Genomic DNA, 14,344 nt, shown 5'->3' on the forward strand with positions numbered 1-14,344 from the left:
CAAGTATGCCTAATTCCACCTGTGTAATATCACGCAACTCTATTCTGCCTCAGCTCATCTGATACTGAAACCTTCATCCAAGCCTTTGTTACCTCCTAATTTGATTATTCCAATGCTCTCCTGTCTGACCTTCCATATTACACTCTGTAAACTGGAGCTCATCTCAAACTTTCCTGTCTGTATTCAAATTCATCAAATTCAGATTACCCATTTCCTCAGTTCTCTCTGACCTACGTTGGCTCATGGTCCCGCAATGTCTTGATTTAAAAGTTCTCATCCTTGTTGTCAAATTCCTCCTTAACTATATGCCGCAGAGCAAGAGTTATATCTGGGGGAAAGGCAATTATGATGCGATGAGGCAAGACTTAGGATGCATCGGATGGAGAGAAAAACTGCAGGGGATGGGTACAATGGAAATGTGGAGCTTGTTCAAGGAACAGCTACTGCGTGTCCTTGATAAGTATGTACCTGTCAGGCAGGGAGGAAGTGGTCGAGCGAGGGAACCATGGTTTACTAAAGCAGTCAAAATACTTGTCAAGAGGAAGAAGGAGGCTTATGTAAAGGTGAGACATGAAGGTTCAGTTAGGGCGCTCGAGAGTTACAAGTTAGCTAAGAAGGACTTAAAGAGAGAGCTAAGAAGAGCCAGGAGGGTACATGAGAAGACTGTGGCAGGTAGGATCAAGGATAACCCTAAAGCTTTCTAGAGATATGTCAGGAATAAAAGAATGACTAGGGTAAGAGTAGGGCCAGTCAAGGACAGTAGTGGGAAGTTGTGCGTGGAGTCCGAGGAGATAGGAGAGGTGCTAAATGAATATTTTTCGTCAGTATTCACACAGGAAAAAGACAATGTTGTCGAGGAGAATACTGAGATTCAGGCTACTAGATTAGAAGGGCTTGAGGTTCATAAGGAGGAGGTGTTAGCAATTCTGGAAAGTGCGAAAATAGATAAGTCCCCTGGGCCTGGGATTTATCCTAGGATTCTCTAGGAAGCTAGGGAGGTCATTGCTGAGCCTTTGGCTTTAATCTTTAAGTCATCTTTGTCAACAGGAATAGTGCCAGAAGACTGGAGGATAGCAACTGTTGTTCCTCTTGTTCAAGAAGGGGAGTAGAGACAACCCTGGTAACTATAGACCAGTGAGCCTTACTTCTGTTGTGGGCAAAGTCTTGGAAAGATTTAAGAGATAGGATGTATAATCATCTGGAAAGGAATAATTTGATTAGAGATAGTCAACACGGTTTTGTGAAGGGTAGGTCGTGCCTCACAAACCTTATTGAGTTCTTTGAGAAGGTAATCAAACAGGTGGATGAGCGTAAAGCAGTTGATGTGGTGTATATGGATTTCGGTAAAGCGTTTGATAAGGTTCCCCACAGTAGGCTACTGCAGGAAATACGGAGGTATGGGATTCAGGGTGATTTAGCAGTTTGGATCAGAAATTGGCTAGCTGGAAGAAGACAAGGGGTGGTGGTTGATGGGAAATGTTCAGACTGGAATCCAGTTACTAGTGGTGTACCACAAGGATCTGTTTTGGGGCCACTGCTGTTTGTCATTTTTATAAATGACCTGGAGGAGGGCGTAGAAGGATGGGTAAGTAAATTTGCAGATGACACTAAAGTCGATGGAGTTGTGGGCAGTGCGGAAGGATGTTACAAGTTACAGAGGGACATAAATAAGTTGCAGTGCTGGGCTGAGAGGTGGCAAATGGAGGTTAATGCAGATAAGTGTGAGGTGATTCATTTTGGAAGGAATAACAGGAAGACAGAGTACTGGGCTAATGGTAAGATTCTTGGTAGTGTGGATGAGCAGAGAGATCTTGGTGTCCATGTACATAGATCCCTGAAAGTTGCCACCCGGGTTGAGAGGGTTGTTAAGAAGGCATACGGTGTGTTAGCTTTTATTGGTAGAAGAATTGAGTTTCGGAGCCATGAGGTCATGTTGCAGCTGTACAAAACTCTGGTGCAGCCGCATTTGGAGTATTGCGTGCAATTCTGGTCGCCGCATTATAGGAAGGATGTGGAAGCATTGGAAAGGGTGCAGAGGAGATTTACCAGAATGTTGCCTGGCATGGAGGGACGATCTTATGAGGGAAGGCTGAGGGACCTGAGGCTGTTTTCGTTAGAGAGAAGAAGGTTAAGAGGTGACTTAATTGAGGCATACAAGATGATCAGAGGATGAGATAGGGTGGACAGTGAGAGCCTTTTTCCTCGGATGGCGATGTCTCGCACGAAGGGACATAGCTTTAAATTGAGGGGAGATAGATATAAGACAGATGTCAGAGGTAGGTTCTTTACTCAGAGAGTAGTAAGGGCGTGGAATGCCCTGCCTGCAACAGTAGTGGACTCGCCAACACTAAGGGCATTCAAATGGTCATTAGATAGACATACGGACGATAAGGGAATAGTGTAGATGGGCTTTAGAGTGGTTTCACAGGTCGGCGCAACATCGAGAGCCGAAGGGCCTGTACTGTGCTGTAATGTTCGATGTAACTACATCCTCTCTTGGCTGGAATCTCCGCACCCTTGCACCGACATCGCGGCCGGAGCAGGAGCGGAGATCCATTTTCCCGCAAGAAATCGGGACCGACGCTGGTTCACTGATTCTGAGGGCCCCGAAAAGCGGCGTACTCGGGGGAGTACGGCCGCGCCGCCTGGGACCTAACTGGGACCATTACCAGAGGCCCCCTCAGCCATTCTCTGCCCCCAACCGGCTGAAGTTCCAACAGCGTGGAACTAATGCGCTCCAGCCGGTCGGGATACATGCGTGGGGATGCGGACTAAGTCTGCGGCTGCCCTGGTCGGAGGCAGGCTGATTAAAGGCCAGGGGGGGCTTTATCGGCGGCCGGGGAGTGCTTGTGCGGGGGTCGAGGGTCGGGCATGTGGCCGATTGGGGTCTCTTTTGTGGGTCTAGCTCCGTGGTTCGATTTCGCCATGGAGCACGGCGCGGCCGCTGGAGGTCGCCGCCATGCGCCTGAACGGCCTCCGACCCGGAAGTGCGGGGGCTCGTATCTGCAGCAAAAGCTGCAAGATCTACTCTGGGTCCCTGCTAGCCTCCTGCAGCACATAGAATTTGTGTCCCTTTGATGCAAGTTTTTCTGGCGTAAAACTCTACTGTTTTGATGCCGGCGTGGGGACATAGACCTAATAATGGAGAATCCAGCCCCCTATCTCTATAACCTCCTGCAGCCTGACAATTTTCCAAAGTTACTGCGTTTCTCCAATTCTGGCCTCTTGCCTACCTCAGTTTTAATCACTTAACTATTGGTAATCATCCCTTCAGCTGGCTAAGCCACAAATACTTGGATTTCCCTCTTTAAACCCTTCTGCATTTCAACCTCTCTTTTATGATGTTATTTAAAACTCTTTGACCAAGCTTTTTGATACCTATTCCAACATCTATGATTTGGCAGCAGAAGCACTATGTGATCTTTTACTTAGTTAAAATTACGATATAACTTTGAATCTTCAAAACCTATAGTTTAACTTAAGTGCAGGAGAAACATTGGAAATGGCTAGTATAATTCAATGACTACAAAATGAGTTACTTTGCACAGTGGTTAGCACTGTTGCTTCACAGCGCCAGGGACCTGGGTTCGATTTCCGGCTTGGGTCACTGTCTGTGTGGAGTCTGCACATTCTCCCCGTGTCTGCGTGAATTTCTTTTGGATGCTTCCGTTTCCTCCCACAAGTCCCAAAAGATGTGCTTGTTAGGTGGTTTGGACATTCTGAATTCTCCCTCAGTGTACCCGAATAGGCGCCCGAGTGTGGTGACTAGGGGATTTTCACAGTAACAACATTGCAGAGTTAATGTAAGCCTACTTGTGACAATAATAAAAATGATTGTTATTATTATTTGCAGGTTGAAATTGCTTAATCGGAGCTTAAACGGGGATGGAATATGAAACAGTTAAATTGAAGCATTTTCCCTTAAATTTGATGTCCAAACATTTTATCACATAGTTGAGGCAACAAAATGACCAACGGTGATGTTTTTTTGATGATACAGTGGTCATTTCTTACAAACCTGAATTATATCATAGAATTATCAATTGGTTACAACACAAATGGCCATTAGGTCCATTCGTTCTGTGTCAGCTCTCTGCAAAAGGAACTCGCCTAGTTTCATTCCTCCAGTTTTCCCAACAGCTCTGCAAATGTTTTCTCTTCAAATAATTATTCAACTCTCTTTCAAAGGAATTGATTGAAACTGCACACTCAGGCAATGCATTCCAGATCCGAACACCACGCTGTGCAAAAGGCTTTTTTCTCATATCATCATTGATTTAAGGTGATTGACAAAAAAAAATGCCCTGTGGTTCTCAATCTTTCTGACAACACAAACAATTCTATCTACTCTGTCCAGACCGCCCATCATTTTGAATGCCTCTATCAAACCTCCTCTTACTCTTTTCTCCTCCAAGGGCAATTGCTCCAGCTCTTACAATCTAGCCCTCAACCTCATCCCTGGAACCATTCTTCTGAATGCTTTATGCGCTCTTTCTAATGTTTTTACATCCATCCTAAATTGTGGTGCCCGGAACTGGACACAGTGCCCCAGTTGAGGGTGAAGCAGTGTTTTATACCAGTTTATACCAACTTCCTTGCTTTTCTACTCTATGCAGAAAGTTATAAAGGTCAAGGTCCCATATGTCTTATTAATGCTTTCTCAACCTATCCTTTCATCTATCCCGTGGGTCCCTCTGCTCCTGTACCCTCTTTGAACCTGGAACTGTTATTTATTGCCTCTCCCCATTCTTCTGATCAAAATGAATGAATTCAGACTTCTCTGCATTCTCTGTCCACCAATTTCATCAGCCTTTTTGAAATCTAACTCCATCCTCTTCACTGTTCACAATATTTGCAAGTTTTGTGTCATCTGCAAATTTTGAAATTGTGCGCTGTACACCCAAGACTAGGTCATTGATTCGCAACAAGAAAAAAAGAGGCCCTAACACTGACACGTGGGGAATCCCACAACACACCTCCCTCCAGTCCAAAAAACAACGTTCACCACAAGTCTGCTTCCTGTTCATCAAATTTGTAATCCATGCTGCTGTTGTTTCTTTTATTCCATGAGCATTAACTTTGCTGACAAGCCTGTTTTGCAATACTTTATCAAAAACCCTTTGGGAGTCCATGTACATCACATTAACCAGACGACTCTCATCCACCTGCACTATTACCTCAACAAGTTAGTTAAACACAATTTGCCCTTAACAAATAAGTACTGGCTTTCCTTAATTAATCTTCATTTGTCCAAAGGACTATTAATTTCATCCTGAATTCTCTCGTCTAAAAGCTTCCCCATCACTGATGACTCGTCTGTATTTGGGTTTATCCTTACACCCTTTATTTTGCACAAGGGTACAGCATTTATAATTCTCTAGTCCTCTGGCTCCACTTCTGCGGCTAAAAAGGATTGGAAGATTATGGCAGATGCCTCAGCAACTTCCACCCTTCCCTCAATATCCTTAGATGCATCACACCTGGCCCTGAGACTTGACTTAATGTTTAAGTGCATTCTCTCACAATTTCTAGCTCACAAACTACCTTGTATTTCACTATAACTTGGCAGCATCTTTTTCCTTGGTAAAGACAGCTGCAAAGTAGTCATTCAGTAGCTCCACATTGCCCCCTCCCTACTTACGTAAATTTCTTTTCTGATTCATAATTGGCCTTATTCTCAATTGCTTTATTTATCTGACAACTGTAATGCACCCCCTTTTTATCGTTGAACTTAATCTCTATTTCTTTTATCAATCAGGGAGCTCTTGATTTGCCTGTCCTTTCCCATTTTAGGGTATATTCCTTGACTGTGCCCAAACTATCATTTCTTTGAAGATATCCCATTGTTGAGCTATTTGTTTGTATTCATTCATGGGACATGGCCAATATTTATTGCCGATCCTTTACTGCTTTAGGTCTGGAGTGACATGTAGGCCAGACCAGTTAAGGGCAGCAGATTTCCTTCAATAAAGGACATTTTTTACGACAATGGACAATGGTTTCATGGTCATCATTAGATTTTTTATTCCAAATTTTTTATTGAACTCAGATTTCACCATCCACAGTGGTGGGATTCGAACTCGAGCCCCCAGTTACCCTAGGTTTCTGGTTTACTAGTCCAGTGACAATGCCATTATTCCACTACAACCTTTGATTCCAATGTATTCAGCCTAGATCCATTGTTAACCCATTGAATCCATTGTTCACCCATTAAAGTTGTTTTCCACCCCAGTTAATTATTCTTACTCTGTTTTTTTCCTTGTCCTTTTCCATAGTCAACTTAAACCTTATGATACAATGATCACACACACCCCTCAATGTTCCCTTACTCACACTTAATCCACTTGGCCCACCTCATTCCCAAGAACCAGGTCCAACAATGACTTATTTCTCATTGGACTGGAAAATTCTCTTGAAAACAGTCTCGGGACTATGCCTCAACAATCGAGTTTTCCAGTTTATATCTGCATAATTACAGTCCCCCATTTGAACTACTCTGTAACTCTTCACATAATTTCACTGAAGAAAGTTTATTTGTCTTTCCCACTAGTTGGTGGGCAATAGAATACATCCAGTAGGCAATGGTGCCATTACTGTCTCTTAACTTTAATCAAGTAGATTCTGCCCGTGACCCCTTTGCGACATCCTGTCCCTTGAGCACTAAATATTTTTCTCACTCAGTACTGCTACCCCCTCTTCTGCTCCTACCTCCTCTACCTTTCCTGAACACGTTGGATCCAAAGATATTTACTATCCAGTCATACCCTTTGAGCCAGCACTCCAGTCTTAAAATTATTTTGTTAGTTTTGACTTTATCACAATGTTGGCTTTTGTTTATTCAAGGTCTATGCTTATCGAACAGGAATATGTTTTTAAATTTTTGATCTGGGGGAACCTAATCCTTATCACCAGAAAATCACAGAGGCAACTTCACCAACTTAATAAACAGACACATTCAAAGTTTCATTACTGCCCCGTGTTTTCACATATGAATATAAATATAAATTTCACACACACAATGTGATTATCCCAGTTAAAAACAACACTCCATCTCAAGCTGAGCCTGTCTTAGCTTGAAGTGTGAGTCTTAAATGTCAAACATGGCTGTTGGCTTTTCCTAATTTGGGCTTTTTCTACAGCAGCAAGACCAATTTCCTTCCGGTGCTTTGGAAAAAGAGTTTAGAAATATGGAACAAGAAACAGGGGGAGTCCAATAAATATCACCTCACAACTGGACTACTTGTTGACCAACAGCTTAAAAGTAAAACGGGACCAAAGTCCAACTATCTCAACAGTAATTATCATGGAAACCGCATAAATCTAGCGGCAGTTAGTTGCGACAGAGAATTGTGATTTAAGCCAAATCGGAAAGATTTCAAATCAACAATTCTCACTGCAACACAGATTTAGTGAAGTCTTTCTTTGGAGTTTTGTGGAAAAAGGGAGAATCTATCGGTCTATCATTCGAAATGTTGCAATGAAATATTCCCCGCTCTGTACTTTGTCACCCTGCAGTTTTAACGAGTGTGATCAACTGAGAGATTGCCCAGGGGACTGATTCCATTGCAGAAGAATGCTTCTTACACCAATAGTCTGAAACCAGCGTGCAGAACTCTTGAAACTGACCTTTCATGGGGAATCCTTCCAGCCCAGTAACATCATCATGTCCACAGTGACACATATTTTGAAATATGATCGCTAGATTTTCATTCTCATTGAGGATAGGCAACACAGAGTTCCATTGGATGTTATAACAAGGACCTTACTCTATGTCGAGCACACATGTTTGTTCAGTCCCTTTTCAATGTTAAATAAAAGGAAACGGGATTTTGAAAACAATTGGGCTGTTCGAAGTGATCCGTTGTTTTACACCTTCGAGCGTGTTGCAACGTGCGGACTGTTAGACTGTATTTTATTTTTATAATCTGTCAGTGTTGAGATTGCGGGGGCCGCACGGATAACGTCAATTGACGCATAAATCTGCAGAATTAACACAGTCTCTGCAAGCAGCGTAATCCTTCACAATCATTAACTTTCTCGAATATATCCGTCATTTCTCGGCGAATTGTCAGGGTAAAACCCAACTCTAATGGGTACATCTTTACAAAAAAAAATACTAAATAAATATTAAAAAGTGGGGGAGGGTCTGTTGTTGGAAATAAAAGTAACCAATGCTTCTCAAAATATTGATACCATAAATGCATGTTTATATTGTTCAAGCAAGATCTTAGTCACAGTTCTGCTCACACAACTAGTCACATCACCTCGGGTTGCTATTTGCCTTGTCTGTGTGTGTGTGTCTGTGTATGTGATTCCAGGGATAATTCCAGCAGAAAAGGCGGTATCTAAAATAGATTCACTCACATTTAGTTATTTTGTTTTCACAAAGAGAGCAGTAAATTCTGGCGGAACTGACCCACGGTCTGGGTTGCCTACCTTGGATGAATGTCCACTAGTAACACCAGTGTCTGCATGGTGATAACATCTATCCTCTTGCAGTGAAATCGCGCCACTTTCAGCACTTTCAGATAGGTGAAACATAGCACTATTAGCGAAAGGAGAAAACTGAGGCTGTGAAAAACTACCGTAAAAACCACAAACTGGGTCCGGTCGTCAGTCCGCTTCTGGCAGACCGTGCAGGAGGCGTACAGGTGGCTGTATCCGACCCAGGACAGGCATGCTGCCACTATAGGAAAGGACAGCGAGTGGAGCCACGTGTAACCCAGCATGATGGCAGCGTCCTTGTAACGCATTTTGGAATTGTAACTTAAAGGGAAAACCACCGCGATCCATCTGTCAGTGCTGAGAGCAGCCATGCTCAGCATGGAATTAGTTACCAGGAAAGTCTCCAGGAAGCCGACGATTCGGCAGACGGGGTCGGTTCCCGGCTGCTCTGCATTGATAATCCCCACCAGAGTCAAAGGCATGTTCAGCACTGTCATCAACAAGTTACTGAGGGTCAGATTAATGATAAACATCCCGGGGACCTGCTTCCGGATGTCCGCACTGTATAGAAAGCAGATCAGCACCAATACATTGGACAGCAATGACACAATCATCAGAGCGACGAGGAAGAGAGATAAGATCACCTCCACTGTGCCCATGGTGCTCACCGCTCAGTGTCTCTTGCAGCCAGTAGCGTTATTCCCAAATCCCAGAGGATGCATTTTTGTGCACATTTACCCTCGCTTGCCACCCCAGTAAGCCCGCTGCTATTCCTCAGCCGAGTGACAGTTTGATGGGGATGTTGGTGGCTCCACGTCACTGCCTCGGTTAGATTCACCGAGCACCAGGAAAGTCCATTCCGCTGAGGGTCTGCAATGATCAGACCACTGGGCTGCTTGTCCTTCCAAAGTGTCCCCGCTCGCCTCTTCGACAGTCCAATCACAGTGACTACTGGAGACACACAATCTAAAATAGGCACACAGGCTTAAATCTCCGCGCCTCCTTGAGTGGTGAGAAGATTTATTGGGTCTACTCATCACATGAACAGCTGAGTCACTGAAATTCTGTGGTCAAAAGTGCCCACCACAAGGGAACCAAAGCTTCTCCTAATACAGAGCAATGTCAGAGTTATGCTAGCGATAGGCACAGTAAGTGGATTGCTTGTTATCGGAATGCCAGATCATTAGTTAATACTTACCTTGTCATTCTAAACTATCGGATTAAACGAATTGTACAATAATCAATATCATAACTTGAATATTAGACACTAGCTCATTAAGATATCACATTTAATCTAATAATAGCCTTCCTCTGCAGTTCACTGAGCAATAAGTAATCCCATTCGAACATGCTTTGAGAAAACGGAAGGAAACCCCTTCATTCAAAGAGAGTTGTGGTTCCCTCACTCAGTAATGTAATTTCACCCAGGAGATATATTACACAACGCGTACAAGTTGGCGCTGGTCTGCATAACACACACATCACGTGTGTTCAAGTCATATTCTGTATTAGATGAATTTCAGTCGTGCAACATGTGGGAATGGTCGCTATCTGCACAGAAAATATTCTGCATTTTGCACACCATTTATCACCATCCCTCTCATGTCAGATGAGAAGGAAATGAACACATGCCTCCATTGATATTGCAGGCGTTTATTTTTTGCCGAAATCAAGTACCGATACGATGCTAGAAATATTGCCCAGTACATCTTATCGGCAGGATGTCATCTTCATTAGCAGAAGAGAAGCTCATGATGTCGGCAATACCTGATTATAAAGAGTGGATTCATTTCGCTTATAGCCGAATATGCAGAAAGCAACACATTGCATGCAACCTTAGATGATCATTTTAATATTTTTTTTGGGGGGAGGGGGTAGAAATGTCGGTGAAGTTGACAGGGAAACAAAGCTTTGAGGACGTTAAGGTACATTTTACAGGACTTCAGGTGAAGTGTAAAGCTCTAAGTCCAATTCTAAACTGTAATTGCAACATGATGGTGCACAAGGCTGCCCTTCTTGACAAGCCTCTTCTTAAAGCACCGATGATGTTAGTTTCAAATATTATTTCGTAATTTACCTTGAACTAATGCACATAGCTCGTGATCTGATATCTTTACCACGGGGCAAACAAGGAATCGGGCGGAATGGTCACTATTGCCCACTGGGTTAAAGTGCAATGCCCAGCTAACCACGTGGCTTGTTGATTTTGCCCGTACTGTAAATCTGCCGAGGACAGAAAACAAGGTGGAGAATTCAATTAAGAGCTGACGGATAGAAACTCGGAGTCACGCTTGCGGACTGAACTTGCAGGGAAAGCTGCCATTGGGGAGGGACAAGGGTGTTGCGGTGACTGAGGGTGGGTCAGGTTCCAGCAGAGTGAGTGGCCACTTCGGAATACTGAAAGGTGCGGGGCGCGGAGGGAGACGTGTTTGCTGGAAGCAGTATTCGAGAGGTGGTGAAAATGGCAAAAGATGATCCATTGAATATAAAGACTGGTGGTGAGGAAGGTGAGAATCATGAGAACTTTATTAGGGTTCTGCGAGGGAGGAGAAGGGGTGAGAGTAGAAGTGCAGGAAATGGAACAGATCTGGTCAAGGACCCTGCCAATCATGATGGAGGAGAGGGGAGTCCTTGATTGAGTTAAATACATATTAATGATCTGGATCTTGGTGTGCAGGGAAGAATTTCAAACTTTGTGGCTGATAAAAATGTGGTGGTATGTATTAGGGGTAGTACGGTACCTGTGAAGCCGAGAGGCTATTGGCTGACAGGTCCCGGGTCCTGGTTGGATCTGCCGCCTGAAGGCGGAGTATAAGAGCTCGAGTTCTCCCCGCAGCCGCATTCTGTAACTGAGCTGCCGGGGAACAAGTCTTGCTTAATAAAGCCTCGATTGATTTCATCTCTTCTCGACTTGAGTGAGTAATTGTTGCGGTACAAAAAAAAAATTGGAAGCGTTGTAAACTAGGAGGGGTAAAATTTAGAACTTCAAAAGGGCGTAGACAAGTTGGTGGAGTGGGCAAATAGGTGGCAGATGAAGTTCAATGCAGAGAAGTGTGAGGCGATGTATTTTGATAGGAAGACCATGTGTGCAGGAAGTTCCACTGCTTTGACCAACCTGAGCTCCAGGTTTTGTAGTTTGAGCATCGGTATTGAGATGCATCCGCGAGGCTGAGAGTTACGTGGATAAAATAAAGGAAAATCCAAATGTGCTTTATAAGTATAATAAGGACAAAAGTGTGACCAGGGAAAGAATAGGGCCCATTAGGGACCAATGTGGCAATTTGTGTGGAAACAGAAGATTTAGGTGAGGTTTTAAGTGAGTATTTTGCATCTGTGTTCACGATAGAGAAGGGCAATGTAGGCATAAAAATCAGCTGCTGCGGAACAAGTCTTGCTTAATAAAGCCTCGATTAATTTAATCTCTTCTCGACTTGAGTGAGTAATTGTTGCGCTACAATTTATTAAGCAAGCTTAAAAGACTATGGAGCTCCGGATCGCCCCGGAGTGTCTGCGAATCAGCCCCCATGCAGTAAACTCGGCCGCCGTGTTTAAACACCTGCTAGCATGCTTCGAAGGTTACCTTCGAACGGCCCCCGGCCGGACCAGGTAAGATCAGAAAACGCAGGTCCTGCATTCCAGGGTGAGCCCGGAGATCTACACGCTCATCGAAGACGCGGAGGATTTCCCGACGGCGCTCGCAATGCTGAAAGGAATCTACATTCGGCCCATAAACCAGGTCTATGCACGCCACCAACTCACGACGAGACGGCAAATCCCCGGAGAATCGCTCAACGAGTTCTACAGCACACTGTTAATTTTGGGAAGGAACTGGAACTGCCTGTCGGTGAGTGCAAAGGAGCACACGGAGCTCCTAATCAGGGATGCTTTTGTGGCAGGTATGACTTCTTCTCAAATTCGCCAAAGACTGTTAGAGAGAGACTCGTGAGGACTCACAGAGGCATGGGCCCTTGCGGCCTCCCTCGACGTGGCCTCACAAAATGCCCACGCCTACGGCCCCGACCGCACGGCAGCCCCTTGGGCTCCGTGGACCCCCGTTGCAACCGACTCCCCGGCACCTCCCACCCTCCCCCCCCCCCCCCCGCAAGCCTGCGCGGCTAGAGCACCAGACCATCCCGGTGGGCCCCGCTGCTATTTTTGTGGGCAGGCGAAACACCCCCGGCAGCGCTGCCCGGCCCGCTCAGCTACTTGTAAAAGCTGCGGTAAAAAGGGGCATTACGCAGCGGTGTGCCAATCCCGGGGGGTCGCCGCAATCTCCGGGGGAGAATGGGGACAGCAGACTCAACCCCCCCAGTGCTCCATGTGCCGCCCGCGGGCGCCGCCATTTTCGGGCCCCGGACACCACGCGGGGAGGATGGGCGCCGCCATCTTGTGACGCCCCGGCCACGTGCGATCCATGAGGACAGCCATTTTGTCCACCCCCCGACCGCGTGCGATCCATGGACGCCACCATCTTGGCTGATAGCCAAGGACCACAGCATAGACGGCTCCACGGGGTCGGAAGAAAACGCCACGATGCAACAACCTAGACTGGCTTCGGTGACCCTGGACCAGTCGCGGCCCCGGACGCTCCAAACGGCAACGACAACGGTGCTGGTCAACGGGTACGAGACGCCATGCCTAATCGACTCTGGGAGCACGGAAAGTTTTATCCACCCGGATACGGTAAGACACTGTTTACTCTCTATTCGTCCAAGTACCCAAAGGATTTTTCTGGCAGCGGGATCCCATTCCGTAGTGATCAAAGCTTTATGCGTCATGAACCTAACGGTGCAAGGGAGGGAGTTTAAGAATTATAGGCTTTATGTCCTTCCCCAACTCTGCGCTCCCACTCTCTTGGGGTTAGATTTCCAGTGTAACCTCCAGAGCCTTACATTCCAATTCGGCGGCCCAATACCCCCACTCACTATCTGCAGCCTCGCGACCCTCAAGGTTGAACCGCCTTCCTTGTTTGCGAACCTCACCCTGGATTGCAAACCCGTCGCCACTAGGAGCAGACGGTACAGCGCCCAGGACCGAACATTTATCTGGTCTGAAGTCCAGCGGCTGCTGAAGGAAGGCATAATCCAGGCCAGCAATAGTCCCTGGAGAGCCCAGGTGGTAGTTGTGAAGACCGGGGAGAAGCAGAGGATGGTCGTAGACTATAGTCAGACCATCAATAGGTAAACGCAGCTCGATGCGTACCCTCGCCCCCGTATATCCGACATGGTCAATCGGATTGCACAGCACAAGATCTTTTCCACCGTGGACCTCAAGTCCGCATACCACCAGCTCCCCATCCACCTGAGTGACCGCAAGTACACGGCCTTCGAGGCAGACGGGCGGCTCTACCACAACTTAAGGGTCCCGTTCGGCTCTACCACAACTTAAGGGTCCCGTTCGGCGTCACGAACGGAGTCTTGGTCTTCCAACGGGAGATGGACCGAATGGTTGATCAGCACGGGTTGCGGGCCATGTTCCCATACCTCGACAATGTAACCACCTGCGGCCATGACCAGCAGGACCACGACGCCAACCTCCGCAAATTCCTCCAGACCGCTGATGCCCTGAACCTCACCTATAACGAGGAAAAATGCGTTTTTAGCACCAACCGTCTGGCCATCCTGGGATACGTAGTGTGCAATGGAGTGATAGGCCCCGACCCCGAAAGCATGCGCCCCCTTATGGAATTTCCCTTCCCCCACTGCTCGAAAGCCCTGAAACGCTGCCTAGGCTTCTTTTCGTATTACGCCCAGTGGGGTCCCCAGTACGCAGACAAGGCCCGCCCATTAATCCAGTCCACTACCTTCCCCCTGTTGACAGAGGCCCGCCAGGCCTTCAGCCGCATCAAAGCGGATATCGCAAAGGCCACGATGCGCGCCATCGACAAGTCCCTCCCCTT

General features: G+C 46.1%; 1 protein-coding gene across 1 annotated transcript in view; it reads right to left on the reverse strand.

The window, feature by feature from the left end:
- Positions 1-9,104, reverse strand: part of LOC140392439 (G-protein coupled receptor 26-like) — a 40,105-nt gene extending 31,001 nt beyond the window's left edge. Inside the window, exon 1 of the mRNA XM_072477697.1 lies at positions 8,437-9,104. Within this exon, the coding sequence (XP_072333798.1) occupies positions 8,437-9,104 (668 nt within the window). The remainder of the gene's footprint in view (positions 1-8,436) is intronic.
- Between the last annotated feature and the right edge of the window lie 5,240 nt (positions 9,105-14,344).

Source organism: Scyliorhinus torazame, chromosome 16 (assembly GCF_047496885.1).
Source record: "Scyliorhinus torazame isolate Kashiwa2021f chromosome 16, sScyTor2.1, whole genome shotgun sequence".
NCBI classification, from domain to species: Eukaryota; Metazoa; Chordata; class Chondrichthyes; order Carcharhiniformes; family Scyliorhinidae; genus Scyliorhinus; species Scyliorhinus torazame.